The following is a 25,837-nucleotide window of genomic DNA, read 5'->3' as shown; positions in this document are numbered from 1 at the left end:
CGAGTGCTGTTAATAGTCCAATTACGAAGCAACAGATTAACTCATCCGAACAACATGGAATTACACTAATAATACTCCAATAATTCAAATCATAGTCATACTAAAGAGTCATGCAATTTTCTTGTCTCAGGTTTAATCAAATCGTTCCTCCAAATTTTGCCTATAACTGCAACTTCGCAGAATTATCTACAATATATTTAATGCCAGGTAACTTGTTATAATATCGTTATGAAAAATAGTTCCACAAATATTTCTATTGTACATCAATTTCTAAGTTCTCGATTATTCTTCCAAGATTAATATTTGCCACTGACTTATTTAGGTCGTTCAGCAAGTATCATCATCCGGTGACCCTTCAGATCATTAGATCTCGATCACCATAAAAAATGCCGAATAAATCATGAAGAATGAACCGTTGAGGAAGCGGTTTACGATAAACGCGGTATGGCATCGGCTCGAATTATCGCTCGCGATAATAGAATAGATGTGCAGGTGCTTTCTGTACTTCTTATCCCTCTTTCGACGTACGCTGTATCATCAGATTAGATAACGAGGGCTTGGTACTGGTTCGTAGGCATCCTCCACGTTACGAGCTTCATTCTATCGTGCACGTTTTCACCGTGAAAAAGTCCGATTTCCGGCGTCCGAACATGGTGTCCCTAGAGACTGTCGCGGGTATAGTGATAAAAGTTCTCAAGTTGGTGAGGAGCCTCTTCTATTGTTTAACTAACAAAATTCGAACGATTCAATAAGGACAATTTTGTGATTATCAACGAAATAACGCAGAATTTTGCGCTCGGACCATAACTATTTGAAGTTCAGTGATACGTGACAGAATCTCCACCGGAAGGATCGTTCCAAACAAATCTAAACGCTTGTTCAACATTTTTGCACAATTGTTGTATAATTAAATATATCAGCGACGGTATATAAGCATCGGGAAATATTCCAGTCATTGAATTTCGATTTTCTTTCGCTCCGGTAGCTTGTGCGCGGTTACACGAAATGCTGGATTACAGTGGGATCAACTCGAACATATAAAATCGATATAACGCGTTATCAGTCTTATCGAAATATACGGATATTTTTCTAAAGATATTTTTCCTCGCGATCGTAATTGTAGTGTCAGTGAAACCAAGTTATCTTCCGACGATAGCACGATATAAATAGTTACGATTAAGGTTAACCTAAACGATCACGGAGTCAATTATTGCACGATTCACGGATGAATGTTTATATCCAGATTTATTCGATTCATAGATTCATTCGGATAAGTAACTCGAAACGGAGCACTTTTGTCGTTGCTCGATCTATCCTCGTTTCAAACGATGATCGACAGCAACGAGAGGAACGAAATCGATCGCGCGATCGAATTCTCGGACAATGGCGGCAGTTTCGTGAATAAAAGCAACACACCTGACAAATCATCACAACCGGACTCATTCAAGAAGCATTCGTCGCGCGGTTCTATGATTCATTTCGGTCCTTATCGGCGCACGATAAGGAACCTTGTTTGCCGAACGATATAACGCCCTTTCTGATTTATAGTATTGCGATACGAGTGTACTACTTTACCGGGGCAAACTTTTCCTTAAGAATCTAGGACAGTTGAAAAATCGAACGTCCGAGCGACGTCGAACAACGTCAAAATATAACCGACACACTTCATTGTTCATAATGATGTTGTAAAGGTTCGAATTCCATCGATTTGACTCGTGTACTCTTGTTGTTCCAGGTTATAAACCTTATAATCCTGATACTCTACCGAACAGGATACCAAGGAGAGTTCCTCGGTGTTGGCGGAACATGGAACTTGAACGAGGATAAAAATCCGGACGCGGAAATCGTCGCGTCCGGAGTGCTGGTCGGATTTTTCATTTACACCAGCGTCGTTTTAATTACCTACTGCTTTGGGAGCTCGTACCATAAGAGAACGCTTGTCGTAAGTTTATTGTTCAAACTTTTGTACCAATTGTTCTCGTATTAACCCTTTGCACTCGGAAGTTTTTCGTTAGAAATATTTTAAAATTTTCTGATGAGATAAAGACGATATTTTGTGAAACTAAGTTGAAGAGAAATCACGTACATTGAGGAACAGAGCTATTTTATTTCAATATTTCTCAAACTGATGCATTATACGAAGTATAATATTAAATATCAAATTTTATAGTTTTACTGTATGAAATCAAGTGGTGCACCTCTCGAATGCAAAGGGTTAATTCGGACGAGTTCAAGCATCCTTTAACACTGGAACTACCGTACCAGTTAAAATGACTGGTTTCGATTTTTTTTAGCAATTATTGATATCTTCGACGCATTGAATATACGAAATGATTTTTAAAATAAATAGTTTCAGTGCTATAATGTCTGACGAAACTAAAAATAATCTATTGTTATAATTTTTATAGGAATTGCATATTAATCGTACTAAATGCTCGGTAGTTCTAGTGTTATAAATATTTCACCGTATATTAATTTGGAGGAAACGTTCTCGTAGGAAATCATAATGAACTTCGTTGGAACTTTTATGTTCATCGCTGTTGGCGGAACTGCGCTTCATTATTGGCACGGTTACCTTCCGGAACACAAATTCGACACGATCGTTCAGCAGAAACAGGTAAAGTGATAAGCAATGTGTTTTTGTATTGATCGATTAAAATATGTTCTAATTAACATTTCTATTTTTCAGGTTGGATTAGCTGTTGGATCCTTGTGCGTGATCGAGGGCGCAGCGTACCTCGTCGACTTGATACTGAGCTTCCTGCACTTCGTAAAACATCGTGACGACATACTAGAATAGATTTCTATTATTCCTAACACTTAATTAGATGATCTAATCAATCGATTTTAATTGATCACCTGTATCATTCGCAGGAGTAACAGTTTCGAAGCTCTCGTTCTATCTTCCCAAGAGAGGCGATTCAAATATAAAATGAATCAGAAGGAAGAATTTTGGAAATTATTTATTCGATAACTATGATCGTTTATTATCACGTTCTACAATTTAGTTCATCATTCACAAAAACTGTTTCGCAACCCACGCGTACAGAAATATCACAAATTCATAAAGGGCAGTGAAACGAAGCAAAATGGCGAAATAAGATTCGCTAAACTGTATCAGATTTTGAACATTGAATCATCGAATGAATCATCGAACGATTTAATCATTTTTTAACCGGCAATGTAGCAAACTTTCCTCACGGTAGACAATAAAACATTAGCTTATCATCTCGATAGTCTAAATATCATTTCGAAATAATTCTGGAACATGGCAACGTTCACAGTCAAAGAATATTCATTTTAAGTAAGTTAAACTCAGCGAACGCGTATGAAGTATTGATGACACTATCGAATGACACATTTAACGCCATCAAATATTTTGTACTTATGTACTTTTGTACTACTTTCCTATACAATGTAGGAAACCATAATGAACTTTTATATGATAATAAATATATAATTACTATTTAATAACTGCATCTTGTTATCTTTAACAGGAAAAGTTTCTTGAACGCATTTCCAGGGGATTAAAACTTCAATTCGTATACCGTCGAATTAATTGAAGTACCGTATCAATTCCCAATCTTTGATTAATATTATTTGAACATCGAAACAAAATTGATCGTTGAAACAAACGTGAACGATACGCTGACACCTTCAAGAGACGAATAAATAGTACCTGTCTAATATTAAGAAGTGTGTCCCCGTTTATCCGATTAATTGACCCCGTTACGATTAATTTCCATCGAGTCGTAAGGAACAATTCAAATTAAAGTGGAAAAATGGGTCGAGCTTGCATGGATCTTTGGACGAGCATCCATTTTGTACTGAAGACTGTCGTAGTCGTAAGTGAAACGGACTGATCAGCTTGATAACCAGAAAATGACAGAATTGTCAAAGTATCTTTTTGATGTAGGCTCTAATGATCATCGTGGAATTTTTAGTTTTCGATTGGACCACGAAACAATACACTCGTTTCGTGTATCTCGAAGGATATTACATAATCGTTCTCGCTCATTTGATCATCGTCTTATACGGATACACTTGGTTCGACGTGTCCCCGATTTTGGTAATTGTATTTCATAAATTAACACGTATATCCTGATACAAGCGATTATTATTTTAATTACGCTAATATTTACGTAGATTGATGAAAATTTATCCAAACATTGAAAGCGATAAATTACAGAAGAAAGTTCCATTGAACTTTATGTATATTTGAAAATTATCGGGATATAGTTTGAAAATCTCATTGATTCTCAATGATTAATTCTCTTTCGTGCAGGAAATCTTAATAGTCGTTTCGTCCACGCTGATGTTGATCTTCACAATCGTTTCGTACATTAAAGACTACAATTCGAAGTACGTAGTGGGAAGTAAGTATCGAAGAATCTAATTCATTATCAAATTACGTTCCTTGTATTAATTAGTGAATTAACTTTTAGAACGGGAGCAAGAACAGTTCCTGATTTTTGTTATACTGACTATAGGTAAGTACCAATAATGGATTCCTAGAAGATAACCAATGATCTTTACAATTTTCAATCTCCATTGACAGTTGGAGGCGTACTCCTTATCATCGACATGATTTTTCTCATACTGGGAGCTCTAGGAAAAGGTCCTAGCTTCGCCAAAAGGGCCGGCGGTGGTGAATAAACCTGCCTAAGTATATCGCAGTCGAATGAAAAATTATTATATTCGTGTACATTTAAAAATAAATGAAAGTTTACTGAAATAAACTACTCGATGCCCATTAATACGTCTAAATATCGTATCGATCGTTAAATCTGTAATTGAATTGCACTGAATTCACCTTCAGTTCGTTAATAAATCGATTTATTTAATTAAATCGATTTTATTTAATGATCGTACGCATATTCCAGTCATCAAACTTCAAAGCAATCGACGATCAGTTCAAATAAATATGTTTGATTTCACGCGTCGACTTCTGAGAGACTTTAGCTTCCTGTTGAAAGTGCAAAAATTGGTAACAGAATCTCTGCAGAGTCTGATTAAGCAGAGTATATAATTAATTGGTTATTTAGATCGTGTGTATCGTCTGCCTCTGCGAATTATCGAAGTACAATGAATACTCCGTGCCAAGATGGTTATGGGTTATTTACTGCATCGACACGTCGACGTATTCGATCATTTACGTTTCGATTGGGATGACTCACTTGTTCGAGAAACCACGGAAATTGCCAGTTAGTTGAATAATAGAGTACATTATTATTAACAATAAGAATCATCTAATATTTGATAAAAGAAATTTGGGGAACACGGAATTATAATTGTAATTATACGTAACAGTATTTGAAACAAGATTTCTTGATCGATATTGCAATACACATTTCATCTAATATAATTTACACCGAGAAAGCTTTACGAGGTTTCATTCACATGGGTGTCAACTTAACATATGACCCGTGGAATTCACTGAACTTATTCTTCGCCTACTATTCTCGTAATTAGAGTTGCTTAGGTCAGCATAGAATTTCTCAGTTAGATCGAATGTTTCGGTGGAGAATCTTCATTTGTAGTTTGGGAATTCTTTGAATGTTATATGTTAGATTTATTATTAAGAGGATATTATACTATGCGAATAATATTATTATATTATTATATATATATATAATATTATATAATATAATATTATTATTCGCATAGTATATTACAATTACTTACAAATTACTGTCATAATCCTGAGAACACTTATATATTTTATTTACAGGAATTCACCTGTTTCTTACTTGGAACGATTTTCAATTTCATAGGTGCCATTGCTGGCATCGAAAGATCACGCGACGTAAGCGCCTTGGACACCGAAACGAATAGAAGCGAGTTAAAAATCGGATTGCTGCAGCTAGGTGCAGTGTTTATCTCGATCCGTTGAAATCGCATAAAACCGACATTCCATTCGACTAATTCAACGTTTTCCGATCGTTTTCAGCGAATTTCATCGTCTTATTCTTCGAGACTGCATACATGATCTACCTGGAAATCTCGAAAATAAAAGAAATCGAAGGAAATCCCGTGAATGTACGAAACCACTGAAATACATGCTCCTTGCTGAACACTGTGTCTCGATTTCACTCGTTTAATTTTACAGAAAGGTTAACGATCGGATTATAAAACAAACGATATTTATTTTTATGCATCTGATTCACATGTCAAATAATTTTCCGTGGTCATTCTCTTCTCGCTACTCACGCTTGGTTATCACAAGAATCACTAAGTCTGCAATCAGTACTGCAGCTGAAAGCATCATAATCGTACGATTAAAAGCTTGATCCTTAAAATCTCAAATTTATATCATCCTACCAAACCTTCGCTGCGTTTCGAATAAGTTCAAAGGGATGAAATATTCTCGAGTGCCGAACTCACCTAATATGAAAGGCATAATACAATGTTTTGACAGATCCAGCAACGCAGTGAGCAACGATAAAGCGATGTACAGTCCGAGAGCGAATGCTTCCTATAAAGTAGAAAACCAGAGCTATCGAATAAATCGAATGGAATGAAAATCTTGTTCATTGTATAAATATAGCGTTCGAAGAAATGTTGTTTCTCTAAATTATATAATACATAATTAATAACGTCTCGTTTTCCATCAGTAAGTAACGCCACTAAAGTTTGATTGAAAATTCATGTAGTAAACCTATCATTTGCTTCAAGGTTTCCATACCCCATCAAATAACGATGAATCCTAGTTCATATTCTATGCAGCATGGATAAATGATTAACACGAGTATAACCTGATTGAATTAAATAGATTAAATTACTTTCGTACCGTCCACACGGTTTGATCCTCGACCACGTAGGACACGATATAAAAGAACGACAGATAAGTCCAGCCATGGATGGTGATCACCCATGCAAGACCTACGCCATTTTGGTAAAAGATCAAGGTCAGGATGCAGATCACCTAAAACATAACCAATCGACACGATCCGATAGAATTATCCAAAAATTCAGTGGAATTCTACGGGAAAATTCACTCACAAACTCGATCAATCTTAATATGAAATTAACGTCTGTGAACAATTCTTTGACCCCTTTCATCTTCGATTCTAGATTCCCTGTTCACTGTCAAATTGTTCCTCTCCAACGCGCCAACATGAAATTTTTATGACACGACGCGGATCGATGGGGAACGATTGATTCCGCGGTACGTTCAGGTAATAATGTTACCGAACAAAATACGAACGCGAATATTTCTGAGTGTCGTGTCAAGGACTATCGTTTTAAAGGAAATTCTCATCGATGTCGGAGTAATGAGCGCACCGATACCTCTCTACGGGTTCAAGTTGAACGCGTGGTCGACGGATAAGACGTTGTTAATATGGAAGATAGTATCCCTGGTATGTTTCTAGAAAAACGAATAATATCAAGTAAAATAGGAACGTGAGTCTGTTTCATTTAACCCTCTATGGGCCGAATTTTTGTTCACGATTATAACAAAATCTATACAGTACAAAATTAATAAATATCCACATATGAATACAAATTAACAATGTGTTCGATACTTTCAATAATTTCATCAAACGAATATGTTTTGTAACTTTCAAGTTATAATGACGTTAAACTTTCACGCCTGAGTGTATAAAAGCTTAAGTTAACTGACCACTTAATTTTATGCACCACTTTGAGTGCAGAATGAAATAAATCAACAAGATGCCAATATACTGATATGTGACTTCAAAGTTACATGGGCCTACAGAGGGTTAATTCGAAATTAATTGATGATTCTGCAGGCCGCTTGCGTAATTGGTACAGCGATATACTACAGCCCTTTGGATCCCTACTTCGAGGTTCCATGTTTCGGTATCTTGGTGCCCACGTTCATCATCGGCTATCTAATCATCATTTCATCCGACATCTTAGCTTTGTTCACGTTCGAGGATTATATGTTTCTCGTGAGTAAGTGGAACGTGTGTGATACGATGATAAAATACGAGATCAGTGTTGATTATTCTAGTTTTTTCGAATCGCCTGGAATAATTAGAAGATGATAATTGTTACCACTAATTCATCCTTGTTTATTTCGAATCGAATGAACTACTGTTCAACACTACTCGTAACGGAAAATTGAGGGGCGAATTTAACGTTTCTGATTTCGGTTAATCAAGGAAATATGTTTCAATTTGATTGGGGCAATTGGAAGCATGGTGTGCGGTATTTATCAATTTTACAAATGGGTGGACTGGATAATGGAGACTAATCGTGATTCTGATGGAGATTATAGGTACGTTCAATATTGTTTCACGTTAATGATAAGCAAACTTCTTTCAAAGTTCTTTAAAATGGAAGTTGACAATAATTCTTTCAAAGGTAGTCTCGTAGAATGTAAATTTCTGTATAAATAAATTTAGTGAATTACTACTGGTTGTCAATAATATTTGTAACCAGTTTTTCAGAAATCGTTCTGTCCATCGTCTTCATAGTTCATTCGATATCAATGACAGTGGTCGTCGTGCATCGGTTTTTACAGCAACGAGAACTTTCATCATCTAACGAGGATAATTAACGTGTCGATTCGACGTTTGCACAATGTTCGTATTAATGAAATGAAATAAATATTATATAGCAATGGATGTTAGCTGAATTTGAAATATTTTATGCGTAAAATTTTGAGAAGTAATCGAAAGAAGAGAAAAGGAGCCGGTGTGTACATCGTGCTTTTTTTCTTATCTGCCAGCCAGCGAAATAAAGGAGGGTTACAAAGAGACCACGATGTGCATCAATTAGTCTACTTGACCTCGTAATCATCGTGAATGACCGGTACGATCCCACACCCACGATCCGGATACATAATCACGTTAATTACGAGCGTTACTGGTAATTTAACCTTTCGAGGCTTGACTCGAAAAACGACACCTATTTACCGAAGAAAGGGGAAAATGGGGGAATTATGTAAATCCACAGATACGAATCTGCATGCCAATTAAACTTGGCTTTTGTAACTCTGAATCGTCGGTGATTAAATTAGCAAACGAAAAGGATACTTCCTGAAACAGTCTTTTCTACTATTATTATTTACGATAGAAATATTTTATCAGAAATTCTTGTTTCCAACTATGATTCAGTGAAAAATGATTTCTCGGTATAAAGTTCACCTAAATAAATTAACAATTGAAAATGAATAGTGAAACTTTAGAATCTCCGTTTAAATTCTGCAACTTAGAAGGGGAACTGTAATAAATACGAATGAAAAGCGTCGTAGAGGACAATAGTCAGATTTCCAAACCGGAAATCGCAGTGAACGAGTCAAGATCGATAGGAAGATCACGCAGTGGTCATCGGTAAAGATGATGCCGCACCTACTGTGTTTGTGAATGCTATTAACAACGTCGCGGTGTCCACGTCTGTATGAGTGGCTGTGTTTCATTACAATAGTGACGCGTGAGTACTTACGTAGTATCGCTATCCTGTAGCAGCAACAGCAAAGCATCGAAACCATTACGTAATGAAAAATAATCTAGTAAATAGTATGAAGTATTGTCAGTTAGTCTGGAGTTTATTCAAAGAGAATTGAAACCATTGCGTTTAATACATTTCTTTAATAACAGGAAGATATTGAAACTATTATTACAAATGAGAAATTTCATTGTAATTTATTTTAATCCTTTGCGGACGAAGATTCTTTGAAATATATGAAACCTTCAGCAGATGAAGCTAAATGATACATCAATTGCTTAACACTAGAACTTCCGTACCAGTCAAAACGACTGGTTTCGATTTGTTTGTTTAGCATTATTGATATCTTCAAAGCATTGAATATTCGAAATGATTTTAAAAATAAATAGTTTCATTTGAGTACTAGAATGAATGTCTGAAGAAACTGAAAATAATCTATTGTTACAGTTTTTATAGGAATTGCGTATTAATCGTATTTAATGCTCGGTAGTTCTAGTGTTAAATAATAGGAAAAACAGAAATTACGTGTTGATTTCTTACTGTTTAAGTAATTCGATCATTTGCGACTCAGCGTTAGAAATTTTATGTCGCCGACAGGTCGACATTCATCTGCAAAGAGTTAATGTTTTTATCTTATTCATAATATTTCTCCTGTAGCATCCACTGGAAAAATATTAAAAGTGTCTTTTCAAATATCTTAAATATTAAATTAATTTCGTAATAGTAATCTATTTGAGAATGTTGGTTTTTAGGTGTTCTATCCAACGAAACGAAGAATCTACTTTTTCTTCCGGTGTGTGTTCTATTTCGCGATAAATAATTATATCTCGAGCCGAAGTTTCCTGATCGATATCGGATATAAGAAGATAGTTCGTGTAGAGGCTGGCTCGTACTTGATCCGCAATCGTCGCACGCGAAATTACAGGCATTTTCATAAGCATTTCAATATTTACATCGTGCTGCTATCACTGGCCGTGTCATGGCCGAAACGTAACTTTCCAACGTCGACGTCTCTTACGAAACGAGCCTGCGAATATAGGCCGCTAATTGTAACTTTTTCACACTTTATAAACTGGTAATCCGCTTCTAAAGCGAGCGAACAAGGTGATAATAAGAAATAACTTCGCTGCACGAAAGAAAATGGTCGAAATCGATTGACCGACGCTAACACCGCAGACGACATTCTTTAAACCGCGAATATTTATGCAAATTCTGGTTAAATGTGCATAACGATACAACGCACACATAAGGAATTCATTGTTTATCTCCTCTGAAATCAGAAAGTTATAATCAGCTTCCGAGTACCTATGCAACTGTATATTTTCATAGCGAAGCATCCCGAATGCAAAATAAAAATCAGGATTCCTGTATTTATAATTTCAATTACTGACGACGCAGTGATAAATAAGAACCGACTGCCGTTTCAATCATTCTCTGATCTTAAAATCTGTTTTACTGAAGATGTATTTTTATATTGAATACTTCATTCTCTTTTTAATTAAAACATCTTCGAGGTTCCTTACAATCTGCTCGAACCAACGCGTAAACATCAGTGGTTCGCAATAAATTCTCCAACGAAACTCCGCATAAATCGAGGAACGCGAGGCATCAATGATAAAATCGTGTGGAATGAGGGAAGTGGCATCGACAATGAATTATTTCGTAACGTTGCTCGTCGAGGATTTACGAGAATTCCAGCAGCGCGCCGGCCAGAATTCGTACGCGCCGCCATTCAAGCGGCGTACACGTAATACGTTCATAGAAGAAAATTCGCCTCGGTCTCGCTCGCGTTCCCGATCCAATTCCACTTTCGTTTCATGCATGTTTAAATAAGACGCCACGGCTCCAAGGCTCTCCTGCGCGTGCACACATCCGCAGTGCCGTCCACGCAAATTATACACCGTGAGTCACGTGAAGTCCAGCATGCTCCGATGCATGCCACTCCGGCGACGCACCGAGAACACGTGCTCGTGAATTAAATCCCGTGGTTACCTCGCCCTTCGTTTTCAGGCTCCAATTACCTGTGACATTTTTTCCGTTTTGAAATACTCGCTCGCGTTTCCGCGATTCGCTGGATTATTTCGCTGCGAAGGGACTTCTGTTCACACTAGAACTACCGAGCGTTTAATACGATTGCTATGCAATCCCTATAAAAATTGTGACAATAGATTATTTTCGGTTTCTTCAGACATTCGTTATAGTACTCAAGTGAAACTATTTATTTTCAAGATCATTTCGAATATTCAATGCTTCGAAAATATCAATAATAGCGAAACAAGAAAACCGGAACCAGTCATTTCGACTGTTAGTTCTAGTGTTAATGCTGCGAATGGAACACGGTTGATCGTTTGGAGATCGGACAAATTTTGTTGGAGAATGGTACAATCGGGGACGTTTTTAAGAGAGAAACGAAGGAATTGAAATTGATGTTTCTAAAGAGTTATGTAGAGGTAATGAAGGACTTGAGATTTTTGATAATTACACTGTAAAGAATCTTCGATTTGTTTCTGTCATTGGGGAACTCTATTATTACTGGCAATTTTAAATAACCCATCGTTCTAAGAATACTCCAGTAACCCTAAAGATACGCAGAAACCTATACAAAAAGTAGAAGGACTCCATTCTACGATGAAAAATTCTGAAGTTTGACGATATAGTGATTCCTAACTCACTACAGTAGCAATGTTTCAGAATTCTACTATCGTATTAACCCTTTGCACTCGAGAGGTGACTCGAATTCGATATTTAATATTGAACTGTGTATAATACAACGGTATATGAAATATTCGGATAAAATAGCTTTCTCTCAATTCACTTGTAATTTTTCTTTGAGTTCATTTAAAAAAATATCGTCTTTGTATAGTTAGAAAACGTTAAGTACTTCCAGCGAAATACTTCCGAGTGCAAAGGGTTAAAAGATTTCTAATTAAAAGTCACGTCATTTATTATATTAATATAACAAGCTCATATTGTCTCGCAGCTCCAACACGAACTAGACTCCTCAAAACGATACACAAAATCCGATTTCCAGTAACCGGACGACTCGGTGTTGGAAACTATAGTCGCTATTCATCTCGAACGAGCTAGCCAGCGAATAGGGCGCGACCTAAAACCGTGGCGGGCGAGGGCCACGGGTTTTTCGCGAAATTACAGGCCGGTGGCACAATCGTACGTAAGAGACCACGACACGGTCATACGGTGAACCTTGCTAACAAAGCTGGCAGACCGCCTGCGCAACTTCCACGCGCGACGTAGCCTCGGTGTGTCATGCTTCGCGTTCCAGTTTAAGTTGTGCCGCGGCGCAGCGTGGATGCACCGCGACTCGTAAACGAAGATTCACGCGCGATTCACCACCTGTGTAACCGTGAACGATCGAACTGATTAGCTCTTTGAACATCCGAACGCCCTCAGGCGCGCGTGACTCGATTCGTCGAGTAGAGGACACTTTGTGACGTCGATAAAAACTCGAAGACAGGTGGTAGAGTCCTCGTAGATTTGAACACATAGGCGCGGGAGGAAGTTTGCGAACACGTTCATGCGGAGTTCACTGATTATTCGTCGCGAGAGGTAAGTCGTTTGACTGGAGGAAGAGGAAGTTCTTGAGAAAAACGATAGGAAGTAGGTGGAAAGTCAATTGTGGCGTAGATAGAGAGTATGATGTCTTTTGGAGATGTTCGCGTGAGAATTAGTATTCATGTTATTCTTTTGTGAATGTTATTGAATGATTGTCGAGTAGGTGAATTCGAGGATTGAAAGATTTGAGAGAAATTGTGATTTCTTTTTGGATGAAGGTGGGTAGAGCTGTTCTTTAGAGTCTAAAGTTTAGACTGTTTTTGTATTGGAGAGCTGTAACAGTAAAAGAATTGAAAAAAACCGGAGTATAGAATGTTAATCAGCCACGTCCTCGTTGATTGCATAAGATGAGTGACAGAGGAGTAAGAGTATCCAGTCGGAAAATATCACTTCACTTGTCTGTCGATGAAGCTGTTTGAGGTTTAATCTTTGATATGAAATGTAAATTATTCTAATAACAAACGAATATTAACAATGCTTATGTTATGAAATCAATATTAAATATTAGACTCATTAAATTCATAATTTTATTCTGATTCAGACTACCGAGGCTATAATCAGTGCGTAAAATCTATAACTTATTCACGACTTTTTAAGAGGAAAGAAAAATCGACTGATATCCACACGTAAACGAGTAGTCAAAAAGTAACAAAGGAATCCGAGGTTATAGTTTACGATCTAGTCCTGAAATCACTTTTATCAGCAATTGTCCCCGGTCGTCGGGAATAACGACTTTCCCCTATTCCGTTTGATGTTTATCGCGACGTTTGCTACCGGCAGGGTCGTTGCGCTCGATGAGAGAGGTCTAGGAATCGGAAGGCAGGGAAATTGATCGTGAACAAAGGGCGAACCTGAAATCATTCAAGCTGGGTGACGGAAAAGGAAAGCACCGCAGAGTCAGAATGGCAGACGAGGGTCAGCAGGAGCAGCACGCCCCCAAGGAGCGCAGAATAATCAGACATTTGCCGTTTATAGTCAAGATTATAGAAGTTGTGAGTCTTCTCTATAATTTCAGTGAATAATTAGGAAAATATAGAGATTAATTCGGAAATTGGAGAATATCCGTATAAAATGCATATAATTTTGTAATTTTCTAATTTCTGTTATCTAATCTCCGTATTCCTTGATTGAATTGTATAATAATTACTCAACAAAACCTCTTAGATCGTTGAAGTTACACTGAATGCTTCCAGATACTGTCAGTGTTCGCGATCGGATTGATAGTCGATCCGTTGAATTCGTTCCAGCGAATAATGATCCGATCGAGATTCAAGCTGGACGACGTCGCGATCATTTACATCAGCATCGGCGGTTACATTATAATCAACACTCTTTTCATCATTTGTCACTTCCTCGGCGACCGAATACCAAGGAGAATGGTGAGTCGACCGTGTAATTTGACTTTCAGAATGAAATATTAGACTAAAAGATTCATCGTTTAAAAGTAGAATCTACATTTGAAATTTATTTAATCTACGAGTGATCTAATTTGAATACAATATAGCCGTTTGACATACTCGTAATTATCGGCATTATCTGAAATGCTAATCATCTCCGACAAATTTAACCCTTTGACGAAGATTCTCTGAAACATACAGAACCCTCAACAGATGAAGCTAAATTGTATATCATTTACTTGAGAAAAATAGGAAACTACGTGCTGATCTCTTGCTATTCGAGTAATTAAATAATTTGTTTACGACATAATCTTCCAAATATGAAAATTTCGAAATGTCGACATTCGTCCGCGAAGAGTTAACGAAAAAGTACAATGATTTAAAAGCTCGACGTTCGTCAAATACTCCTATAGATCTTTGTAACAACACCTAGATGATTACAGCGTGCTTCGTGACGATCAATTGACAAAGTGACACATTCGAGGTATCGCGTGACGATCAGATACTATCGTGTTATATAGGTCCGTTTCCTTCATTCAATGTTTTCGACATATGTTCACCGGCTCGAGGCTCTAATTTCCAACGATTCGATGGTCTCCATAGCGAGTCTAGTCCATGTGTGAATGTGTTGTGTACGTACACCTGAGGCGACGAATGGCGTATTCAGTAATTAACAGATGCGTCGTGTCCTTCGTACACGCACCAATACAGTCTCCATTCATACGTTTTCACATGATTTCTCTGTCATGGTAGCAGGAATGCTTTTGGTTGCTTCTAGTTTATGAAATTGAATTTCGAAATATTTCTGAATATTCACGAACCATCTGATCATCTGTAATATAATTCAAATTGATACATCACAGATGTAAAATCCCTGGAATGTAAAGAATAGTGGTCGAAGACCAAGAACTCAGAAATGATGATAGAGTGAAAATGGTGAAAATAATAAGCATATTTAATAAGAGAACGAAAGTAAGGATATAATGATGAATTTTTCAAGAGAATTCTGCTCCACTGAACACCATTAGATATTCAAGGCTGCGTAATGAAGGTATACTTGTTTTTCTCGGATCGCGAATCGCACTTCGCGCTGCAAGCAACAGTCAAGTAACTGTAGGATCATAATTACCGACGTGCCCTGAAAAGTGTAATTCCAGTGGACAATCCGTCGTCCCTATTAACTGCATATTAAACTCTAATTTGCCTGTGGAAAATAATTCTCTTTCAACGAGGATGTTCGCTTAAACACGTCGTAACGGTAATTTAATGAGCGTAATGGGTACCACTAAAATGTAATCTACACAGCTTTAAAACTGTTATCATAATTGAATGCAGCACTAATCGTCATTTCTGCGTGCGTCGGACTAATGAATTATTAATTCCGACTACACAGACTGTATTTCGAAGTGCATATGTATTAGACTGCAGATATTTATACAAATTTCTGTTTGAAGATTACGTTCGGAATAAGACAAACTTAATTTCCGTTCTAAAAATAAAATAACCGAGGAACGAAAATCAATGAGGAACAAGTTTAACGAAAGATAAGTAGTTCAGCAGAGAATATTGTCGCGCGTTAAACTGTTCTTGCGAGTATGGACGTTGGTTCTGCTCCAGTTTGACTGGGAACACGTAAGTTATCAACCTTCGGGCACCTATGCCTCGTCTTATCAACCACCTACTTTCGCGACGTTAACGCGTTGTTTAACGATCGTAACTCACAGTATCGAGGGCTCCCCTTTATTCGAAAAATGGCGGCGGCCGCCGTCGCGCAATGATAACACGTCGCATAATTAGAGATTTCGATGCGAACATGAGCAGCACCGTGGCCTCCTTTACACGGTACAAAGGAATTGTTCAAGAATAAACTGTCCTGGCCACTGTGACATGCGCATATGCATATAAGATGCTCGTTTTATTGACATAGATACAAAGAAAACAAGAGTTCATTAACAAAATATTAATCCTTTACACAGTGAGTTCATATTCGTGAAATAAATTTCAATTGGAACTTAATTTAGTTACAAGTAACAGAAGATTGAATCTCCATTGAGGCTTACATTTTAATAAACTCGACACACTTCTACTAGTTACGAACAAATCAGTGCATTTTTGTAACAATTTATTCTATCAAAGAGGTCTGCAAGTTCGTACGAGTTCATTAGTACATAAAATATTCAAAGAAGTTACTACTAGGTAAACTTTGTACTATGAAACTGTGGGAACTGCTAATATCGAGATATGGTAGTTCGCAGCGAATAGACTATGAATATTTATGCTGACACAGATTCGCTGCGTACACCAACAGTCGAAAGTATACGAGAATTTACGATTGCCAGAGATCCAGCTCTAAAAACGAAATGACGTGTTTTTGTCCTAGTTGACACTCTTCTCTTCGTTGGGCGCGCTGCTGCACATCGTCGCTGGGAGCGTGATCGTCTACAACTGGAGGAAGATTCAGACCCCTTATTACGGCAATAACAATGAGTTCTATCCGAGCAAACAGTATATGGACATGTTCATATCAGCGGCGGTTTTCACGTTCGTGAACTCGTTGTTCTTCGTCCTGGAAGTGATTCTAACGGTAAAGTATTGGACGAGCAACGCACAGTGAAGAGGAAGACTTATTTTTCTAAGGGTAAATCGATTCTAACATCTGTTTACTGCCTATAACATCAAGAATAAGTATTTTAAGGTAACCATTGTTATGTAGATCTATTGACAGCTGCCAAGAAGCTAGAACAAATTTACAAGTAGAACATGTCGCGCGTTGTTCGAGGGAAACGCGTGCGACGTCACGACGAAGAATATTTTAACCCTTTGAAGCCGAGTTTTGATGTTAATTGAAAGCTGTAATTTCATTGATACAATGAGAGATTGATACGTGGTTTTCTTGTTCTTTTAACACTAGAACTACCGTACCAGTCAAAATGACTTGTTGTTTCGCAGTTTTTAATACCTTAGAAGCATTGAATATTTGAAATGATTTTGGAAATAGTTTCACTTGGGTACTATAATGAATATCCAAAGAAACTGAAAATAATCTATTGTTACAATATTTATAGAGATTACATATCAATCGTATTAAATGCTCGGTAGTTCTAGTGTTAAGATACTGTTTCAGATACTCGATGGATAATTCAGTTTGTGGAAAGAGTTTTTAGAAGTTTGAGAAATTCTGCTGAGTCTGCAAGGGGTTGATATCTCGAATTGTAATGTCACGAGTGACGCTTAGTCAATAATATATTACCAGAGAATAGTTACATGTATATTTATAAGTTTCTTTCACGATTTTAAGGGAACTAATTTATCATTCCGAGGAATAAGACGGAGGATATGTTGTAATTGATATGCAAACGTTCGAGCCAAATATTCACGGATTAATTGTAAGATACTTGTAGAAGTAACTTTTCTAGGGAACACGAATGAAAATTGTTAACAATTTTGAAAGATGTACAAATCGTTAAATTACTGGTTCATACGATGAGGTATTAGTAGATTATTCGATCGAGATCGTTATAATTTCGAATGAGGAAATTTATACGATATATAAATCTATTTTCACTTTTATATGCAATTTATCATCGGTAGAATTAGTAATTAGGATAAGACGACGTTCGTTATAGGAATATCCAAAGATTATGGAATTTGCGTATGTATTATGCATTAAGATCCACCGAATAGATATCGATTAGTTTAATATTATGCTACAACCCAAAGTCTGTATAATTATGCAGTTAATTATCGTGTAGTGTAGATTCCTCGTTGAAGTATTAGTGGTAGTATTTTTGAGTTGTACGTCACGTACGTACGACGAAATTAAATCTCAGAATTGCCATGAATATTCTTAGGTAAAAACGATATGTTTTTTAATATTACCGTTTAATATAAGGGAGCCAAAAGAATTGTAATTAGTTGTGTCGCATACGCTTAACGATTTACATGTACGCTCGTAGACCTAACCAAACGTGTCTTTATCAAAACAAATCCGTCCAATTTAATATTCGATTAACAATTGCGTCATTTGGGGGAATAATTATATTTAAGCTTATGGGATAGAGTAAAATGTAAAGGAAACGAATAAAATCGGAATAAATCAGATATCGTATCATTGTATACATGTACGAATCGTTTATCACACGCATTAGAGTAATATTAACTTAATTTATACATAAGTTTCTTTTATCAATATTATTCCTGTAACTTATCAATATCATTTTTCTTATCTGTATTTATGTTTCGATGAAAATGCTTTACTTTGTAAATTAGACGCACAATGATTAATGTGATTTCTGTATTAATTAAAGAGCAATACTTAACAATAACGTGATTATTGATCAAATTCGTGTCTTTCCTCACTGTACAATGTTTTCGTTATGAAGTCAGAACTTTATCGAAGCGGTGATCTAATTTTACAACGTTCATTGCGATGGAATAAAAAGTTGAATGACACGAGAGGTTTTAATGATCACTCGTAGGTTCGATCGATGTTCTAAAAAGAGGGAAAACACGAACTTCCATAGAAACCAGTGAATTATGAAAGAACAAGGTAAACTGATTCAGGTTACCAAACGAATATCTTCTTCGTATCTTTCTTAACATCCGTTACTCGGCGAAAACGAAGATCAAACGTTTCCTAACCTACAGGTACAAATAGTTTATTGCACAGTTTAAATCCGTTTAAATCGACAGTGGTTGATCAGCGAGGATTCAACGACAACGTGAAATTGATCGTCAGACCGCTTAGGATATTCCAATTCGTAAGTAGAAATAATAACAACGAACATCTCGTTGATTTTCCGACGAGTGTTATCAAGTAATTAATTTCCAACGAGACTGCAATCTAACGATCCATTATTTGCAATCAATCAGCTAGTGGTATTACTGATTTTCGTGTTCGTAATTTACGCGATTGCGACTGGTAACACGGAAGTGTCGGCTGTCACGTGTATTTTGCTTATTGTCCTTTCCGGTGTCTACGTTTTCGTTCTGGCGGTGGAGTTGATCAGCCATTTTGGCGGCGGAGAATTGCACGCAATTCCGGTAATAATCTATTTCAAGAACCTTCATCTTTCCTCTAAACTAGCAAGAATGTTTTAATCCTCTGTAGGCTCATGTAACTTTGAAGTCACATATCAGTATATTGGCATCTTGTTGATATACTTCATTCTTAACTTAAACTTTTATACACTCAGACGTGAAAGTTTAACGTCATTATAACTTGAAAGTTACAAAACATATTCATTTGATGAAATTATTGAAACTATTGAATGCACTGTTAATTCGTGTTCATACGTGGATATTTATTAATTTTACACTGCATAGATTTTGTTATAATCATGAACAAAAATTCGGCCCATAGAGGGTTAAATTGAAATTATTTGAATGTCCTATTGAAATCACTGAATTGTCATGTAGCTCACAGAAACGATGAAATTTTTGAATGAATTTTAAGATACTATTACTTCGACAGATATTTGTCCTTTCTATACTGGGTGTCGTATTTTTCGGAGTCGCCGGAATCCTTCTGATACCGGTTTACATCGCCATCGGACTGTGGTACATCGTAACGACGCTGTGCCTCTGCCTGCTGGCGTTTACATTGTTTCTAATCGACGTTATAGTTATACTCGCGTAAGTATCGCGTTTTCAACGAGTTACTTGGAAAATTAGCCATGAATTCCCCATAGGTTCTGGAAGCAAGCGTGCCGTTGCGAGCAGTGCATTTATCCTGGTCACGCTGATGTACAAATTAATGAACAGAACTTTTGCCATCCCCTCTGTGATGTGAGTTTAATTGTTTTTCTTCTGTACACAGCGTAAAATATAATATTGAGGTAGAATAATGGTTGCGAAGAAACCTAAAATTATTAGAATTATATTTTCATTTGATATTCATAAGAGCAATTTCTTGATATGTTCCTGGCGTATCAATGACTCCTTAACCTCTTGTACTATTACTTTCGCTACTAAGCTCGTGTAACATTTTATTATCAACAATTTGGAAGAAACGCACCAAAATTTTTCGTTCTAAACAAAGTGAAGATTTCATTTGAAGATAATAAATTGATAATAGCAAAATAGTTGTTAGTTTTGATGCGTAAATAATGAACAACATTGATTGTTGTTAAATTGGTCTAGAAATCTTCATCGCGAGTCTCACTTGTCATTGTACGGCAAGGGGTTAAGAGTCTCTTTGTAATTTAGACGATGAAATACGACTTGATGACCAGCGTCAGCAGCATCAAGGTTCCGTCAGGAGAAGAGGATGGAATTCCCGTACACTGTTACCGGAAAATAGGACACGCTCGTAGACGACAATACGTCGATCGTCCGACGAGCGCGAAATCTAGGTCCGTCATGGATATTGCTAAGTGTCAAACGGAGTCTCCTCTGATGACGAATATTCAAAGTCAAGTGAGCATTGCTACTTTGATAATTTGTTTGAAAATAATTTAATATTGATATAAAATTGAAATCTGTAGACGCAGTACTGTGTAACGGAAACGCCGACCCAAACAGTGAGCAAATGCGAATTGTGCCACCGACAAATGGAAATATTTTCAACCTCCGCGGATATGCAACCAATTTGTCAGCAGCAACCGCCGTGCGCACCTTGCCCTGCGCTTGTGCAGCTTATAAGAGGGACGCCGTGTTGTCCAGGGTTCGTGTTATTCGAAAAGTATCCTCAACCCTTTGCACTCCAGAAGTTTTTCACCGGAAATATTCAATATTTTCTAATGAGATACAGACGACATTTTCTTAGATTGAACTGAGAAATCTCACATGCATTGAGGAAGAAAACTATCTTCTTTCAATATTTCGTACATTGATGCATTATACAAAGTTTCTTATTAAATATCAAAGTTTACAGTTTTGCCGTGTCAAATCATTTGGTGACTTAGAGGCGCCTCTGGAGTGCAAAGGGTTAATTGTCTATTTCAACGTTCATTTCAATTATGCGTTACATCCGAAACAGATGCAGATGCGTAGCAGGTATAGTGCAAGTGCCACAGCAAAGCCACCAGCAACAAACGCTGCGACAGGATCAAGAGCAGCTGACAACCACGAATGACGCGCAATGGCCACAACAGGAGCAAAGAGCTCACGGGATGTTGACGAGTGAGAAAACTCGAATCGATCAGGTTGCGAGTACAAGCGTTAACACGGCAAAGAATTCCCTTCCGTTCGATATTGATCTAGGCGTTCAGCCGTCATTATAAAACACCGAATGAAATGTGACAAATATATAAAGGTCGAAAACGAATATACTTCCGAATGTTTTATAGAGTTAAACCGATCAAGGAGCAATTATTTCTCGGACAATCATTATCGAGGGAATCTGAAATAATTGTTTCTTTTACAGCTTATCGTATATTTAAATCGTTTTATCTTTTTCTAATTTCATATTATAAGAGAATAGGCTGGAAGATCTTCAAATATTGTTTCTTTTCGTTTCTACTTATTTCGTGTTCCATCTTACAAGATCTCACACGATGTTCGCCATTTCGAAGGTGAGCGCGAGGATACGAAAATGATGGGTGTGTCGGGGACTATCACTAAACTGACTGTCGCGTCGTACTGCGTGACGCCGAGCAGAAGGTCTGACATGTCCTGTCAAACCGTGGACGAGGAGACTAGAAGCACGTAAGATTGTATCAGACAATTGTGAAATTTTTCTAACAAACCGTGCACTTACAGTATGAATGTTTAACCCTTTCGCGACGGCGTACCTATAGCATACTTCGCCACTTTTCGCGACTGCGCGGCTGACCATACTTTGTCGCCCACTGTTCGCTAAATTATGTATGTCATTTTCTGTGTTGCCTAATGCCAGTACTAGCTTTATTTTGAGTTCGCTATTGAAATAAAACAATAATATAATTATGATTCACCAACAAGTGACTGCCGTATATACACGGCACCCGTCGCGAAAGGGTTAATCAACGAAACAACATTGTTTCCTTTTATAATAACGGATTCCTTACATGTAAATACAAACCTCTTCCACTACAGTACAAGCAGAAGAGCATCCGACGACGCAGATCAAAGGAAAGAGAAGCCAAGACTGAGTGCAACGCAAAAAGAACAAACTCGCGAGTTGTCGATCATGAAGCCGGAAGTGTTCATACTAGAAGGCGAGAAGGAGAAAGTGAGAATCTCAGTGGGAATCGAGAAGGAAACGATTAAACATCCGTCAAGATCAGGCTCGAAGTCCTCAACGACGAGATCAGTGAAATTAGTCGCGCGACCGAGTTCGATCGAAGCGAAATCTGAGAACCGATCCTTGGACAGGTCGGTTGTCGAAGATCAATCCGAGACCGTGATGAAATCGGGAGATCCCGCGTTAGTATCGCCGCCGTTGAAAGTAGCTCAGATGATAGATCTGTTGCAAGAAATAGAGGGAGCTAAAGGTTCCGCGGACGCGACTGAATTTTCGGTATCCAAGGACAAAGATAGAAAGGACGAGGACGCGACGAGGGAAACGGAAAGATTGGAAGTTGAGAGAATGGTCGATGAAGTGTTACGAGAAGAAATGGTGGAGAAAGTAATAAGAGAAGTCGAAGAGGAGGTGCAAGGGAAGGATGAAGAGACTGAAGAGTTCAAGTCTGTTTTGAAAGAAGATGCAGGTGTCGGTGAACCTGTCGCAGGAAAAGAGTCCAGTGGGAAATTGGCAGCGGAAAGAGTTCAGGGGAAAAGTATCGATAGCGATGTCACTGCGAGCAGCGCGGACGAAAGTGTGTGTTCCGAGTCGAGGACGAAAAAGTCATCGTCGAGGAAATCGAGCAGGAACAGGGAGGTATCGGTGGAAACGTTGTCCTCGCCTAAGCTTGAAGCGGAAACGCAAGCGTAAGATCGATGTTTGATTGTCTAGTTGAAATAACCCTTTGCACTCGGAAGTTTTTCATTAGAAATATTTTAACATTTTCTGGTGAGATAAAACGATATTTTGTGAAACTAAGTTGAAGAGAATTCACGTACATTGAGGAACAGAGCTATTTTATTTCAATATTTCTCAAACTGATGCATTATACGAAGTATAATATTAAATATCAAATTTTATAGTTTTACTGTATGAAATCAAATGGTGAGTGATAGTCAAAGGGTTAACACATTGTTGACCTGTGATTTTACGGAGTAGCTATGTCACCGGTTATTATTCCGTAATTAAATGGGAAAGTGAAACAATCTAAATGAACTCCGATATACTTTATTTATACATAAATTGAACTGAAACTTTGAACATATCTTTTATGTAACTTCGAATATTTTTACAATATTCTATATTGCCCTGCGTTTCGAAAATTTAAATAGCTAATGCGAACACGAGTTAACCCTTGACCGATCAACAATGTTAAGAATATTGTATTTATATTTCTGGAATTAGCAATTTTTTCTCACTATATTCTTGTGGTTTTACAAGTGAATTTTGCGCTGCGCGTAAACCCGACACAAACCTGTGTACTCTATCTGACTCGGCCTCAATGCGCAGCTGATAATTAACCGGAAATTGCTTTGTGAATCGATTAGTCTATCAGTCGGGTTCGAACTCGTTTCTGTCGTTATGTAATCTCATAAATGCAATGGACAGCGTGCGCTTGCTCCGATGTCGCGTCGAGTTTAATATTAGAAGTCGATGATGGGTGATCATTGAACGATCCACGGAAGCTGGATACAGTAAAATAGAAGCATTCAAGAAACTCGGCGAATCTATTTAAATGATCTAATGATTTGCTATTTTAGAACTGACACAGACCGGTCATCCAGCAAATCGAAAAAGATTTCGTTCCCGAAGAAAAGGAACAAAATCGAGCCGTACGAACAAGTGTAAGGAAAAAGAGACGATTGATTGATTAATTGATTAATTCTAATTGTTTCTTTCAAGCTAGAATTAACAATTGAAATATGAACCGTTTAGGCACTCCGACATACAGTCTCAAACCTGGTGCCCTGAACCTCCCTGCGAGACCGGCGTAATGGCTACCAGTAGATTAGACAACGAGGTAATTGCACAGGAAGCTTCGTAATTTGAACAACTTCGAAGAAACTCTTCTAAAAAAGTGTTTCAAAGAGAAACTTCTAAAAATGACTCGAAACTTATTAACATTGCAGAAATTTATAACAGACAAGCATGGTGTTTTGGCAGAAGTTCCTATTTGCCCTTCTTGTAGAAGAATACAGGTGAATAATATTTATTCTATGTAATCATCGATAATTGCAGTAATTAATTAAAGGAGGGAATAATTTGTTGCATTCTGTGACAGCATTTTTCAGTGTCACCGTCTACCCAGTATTACAGCGTTTACAGGGACAAGCGAGGCAGGCTGTACTGCAAGTATTGTTCGCCATTAGGTTCAATTAAAGTACGATAAATTGATTACACTTAATTTATCATATACAAGTAACTAACAAGTAATTCTATCTCATTTGTTTCAGGTGCTGTACAAACATGACGCGTGTGAACAGAGATCTTTGAAATGCTCGCGTTGTAGAAATCTGTTGAATCAGAAGGCTAGTCGAAGCGAAGGAACTGTAAAAAGATTTTCTTCCCTCGTTTCAATTATCGTAATACGTTTAAATGATATTCTAATTCGAATCTGATTTTCAGTCCTCTCGAATCAGGACCGACACCTGTCCGAAATGTGCTCAAACGCAATTCCGTTCGTATTTAGCCACGAAAAAGTAATTATTCGTAGGAAATGAGACTTCAGTGAGCAGAAAAGATGGAACGACGTGTGATTCACGATATGGTGCCTGTAAGAAATGGAAGATAAATTAGGTTAAGCGTCGAATCATCGAAATTTAAATAGGTCTGTAAAAAATAATTAAGAGTTATCGATTAAGAGAAATTCCTCATGTGTATATAACGATTTGAGAGTAATTAATAGTATGTACATTTTGAGAAATATAATTGTATTTTATTATAAAAATATTTTCATCTCACAGATGACCAACGACACTGCTACAGTACTGTTTAATTATTCTACTATTTATGATACGGTTAATTAACAATGCAGTTTTGTTGATTACGCTAGGCCGCATTTATTTGAAGGAAATTAACACAAATTGTACACTGTTCAGGTAAGACACAACCAACATTCGCATTAGATCACTGTATACAAGTGAAGCAATTTTTCCAACGATGTTTAAAAATCGACAACACCGTGAAAAATACTGTAAGACGATATATTGTTATTTACATCGTTGTTCCTCGACAATTTTCATATCCTTGAGCTTACACGTCTCGTTTTCCCTCGCGTGACGCTATAAACCATTTGATCAGAAGGAAGATCACTTAAATAAACACCGTATTAAAAAAAAAACTTGCCATACAAGATATCGATTGTTACAAATTGAAAGTAAGCGACGCGACGTGCCGTTAGAAAACAAAATTATACAAAGATCGATTCTTTGGTGTACAAATAGCTTCTATGATTACAATAATAGTT

General features: G+C 37.2%; 6 protein-coding genes across 10 annotated transcripts in view; 4 read left to right on the top strand and 2 right to left on the bottom strand.

Annotated features, from left to right (window-relative positions):
• Adsl (adenylosuccinate lyase) overlaps positions 1–25,837 on the bottom strand; it is a 31,683-nt gene that overhangs the window by 3,044 nt on the left and 2,802 nt on the right. The gene's annotated exons all lie outside the window — the stretch shown is intronic.
• Ssk (smooth septate junction protein snakeskin) lies at positions 538–3,357 on the top strand. The gene is made up of 4 exons (XM_031981811.2): positions 538–701; positions 1,736–1,942; positions 2,498–2,617; positions 2,690–3,357. The coding sequence occupies exons 1-4, from the start codon at positions 651–653 to the stop codon at positions 2,798–2,800; spliced, it is 489 nt and encodes a 162-aa protein (XP_031837671.1). The 5' UTR covers positions 538–650; the 3' UTR covers positions 2,801–3,357.
• On the top strand, positions 3,608–4,742 carry LOC116429196 (uncharacterized). The gene is made up of 5 exons (XM_031981837.2): positions 3,608–3,845; positions 3,917–4,069; positions 4,286–4,376; positions 4,446–4,490; positions 4,559–4,742. Exons 1-5 carry the CDS (start codon positions 3,783–3,785, stop codon positions 4,654–4,656), a joined length of 450 nt encoding a protein of 149 aa, XP_031837697.2. The 5' UTR covers positions 3,608–3,782; the 3' UTR covers positions 4,657–4,742.
• LOC143175289 (uncharacterized) lies at positions 6,039–7,062 on the bottom strand. The gene is made up of 4 exons (XM_076373893.1): positions 7,003–7,062; positions 6,791–6,925; positions 6,385–6,475; positions 6,039–6,255 (listed from the first exon to the last, which is right to left on the bottom strand). The coding sequence occupies exons 1-4, from the start codon at positions 7,060–7,062 to the stop codon at positions 6,203–6,205; spliced, it is 339 nt and encodes a 112-aa protein (XP_076230008.1). The 3' UTR covers positions 6,039–6,202.
• Positions 12,694–18,505, top strand: LOC116429168 (uncharacterized). 2 transcript variants are annotated; one of them, XM_031981799.2, is made up of 5 exons: positions 12,694–12,984; positions 13,771–13,982; positions 14,184–14,369; positions 16,768–17,025; positions 17,101–18,505. In XM_031981799.2, the coding sequence occupies exons 2-4, from the start codon at positions 13,893–13,895 to the stop codon at positions 16,999–17,001; spliced, it is 510 nt and encodes a 169-aa protein (XP_031837659.1). In that variant the 5' UTR covers positions 12,694–12,984; positions 13,771–13,892; the 3' UTR covers positions 17,002–17,025; positions 17,101–18,505. The 2 variants fall into 2 exon arrangements, with proteins under 2 accessions (XP_031837659.1, XP_031837652.1); XM_031981792.2 differs by having other exon boundaries at positions 16,768–18,505.
• Positions 18,909–25,481, top strand: LOC116429130 (uncharacterized). Of its 4 annotated transcripts, XR_004235438.2 has the most exons (17): positions 18,909–18,936; positions 19,035–19,147; positions 19,260–19,430; positions 19,861–20,021; positions 20,078–20,174; positions 20,595–20,804; positions 20,873–21,051; positions 21,367–21,509; positions 21,902–22,034; positions 22,404–23,237; positions 24,132–24,215; positions 24,307–24,391; positions 24,501–24,569; positions 24,653–24,751; positions 24,825–24,920; positions 24,997–25,198; positions 25,335–25,481. XR_004235438.2 is itself a non-coding variant. In XM_076373776.1 (16 exons), the coding sequence occupies exons 1-16, from the start codon at positions 18,924–18,926 to the stop codon at positions 25,072–25,074; spliced, it is 2,544 nt and encodes an 847-aa protein (XP_076229891.1). In that variant the 5' UTR covers positions 18,909–18,923; the 3' UTR covers positions 25,075–25,323. The 4 variants fall into 4 exon arrangements, 3 of the variants coding, with proteins under 3 accessions (XP_076229891.1, XP_076229889.1, XP_076229892.1); XM_076373776.1 differs by lacking the exon at positions 25,335–25,481 and having other exon boundaries at positions 24,825–24,899; positions 24,997–25,323; XM_076373774.1 differs by lacking the exon at positions 25,335–25,481 and having other exon boundaries at positions 24,997–25,323.

Source organism: Nomia melanderi, chromosome 14 (genome assembly GCF_051020985.1).
Source record: "Nomia melanderi isolate GNS246 chromosome 14, iyNomMela1, whole genome shotgun sequence".
NCBI classification, from domain to species: domain Eukaryota; kingdom Metazoa; phylum Arthropoda; class Insecta; order Hymenoptera; family Halictidae; genus Nomia; species Nomia melanderi.
Note: the sequence above shows the minus strand (reverse complement) of the source record. Positions and strands in the feature narration are given on the sequence as shown.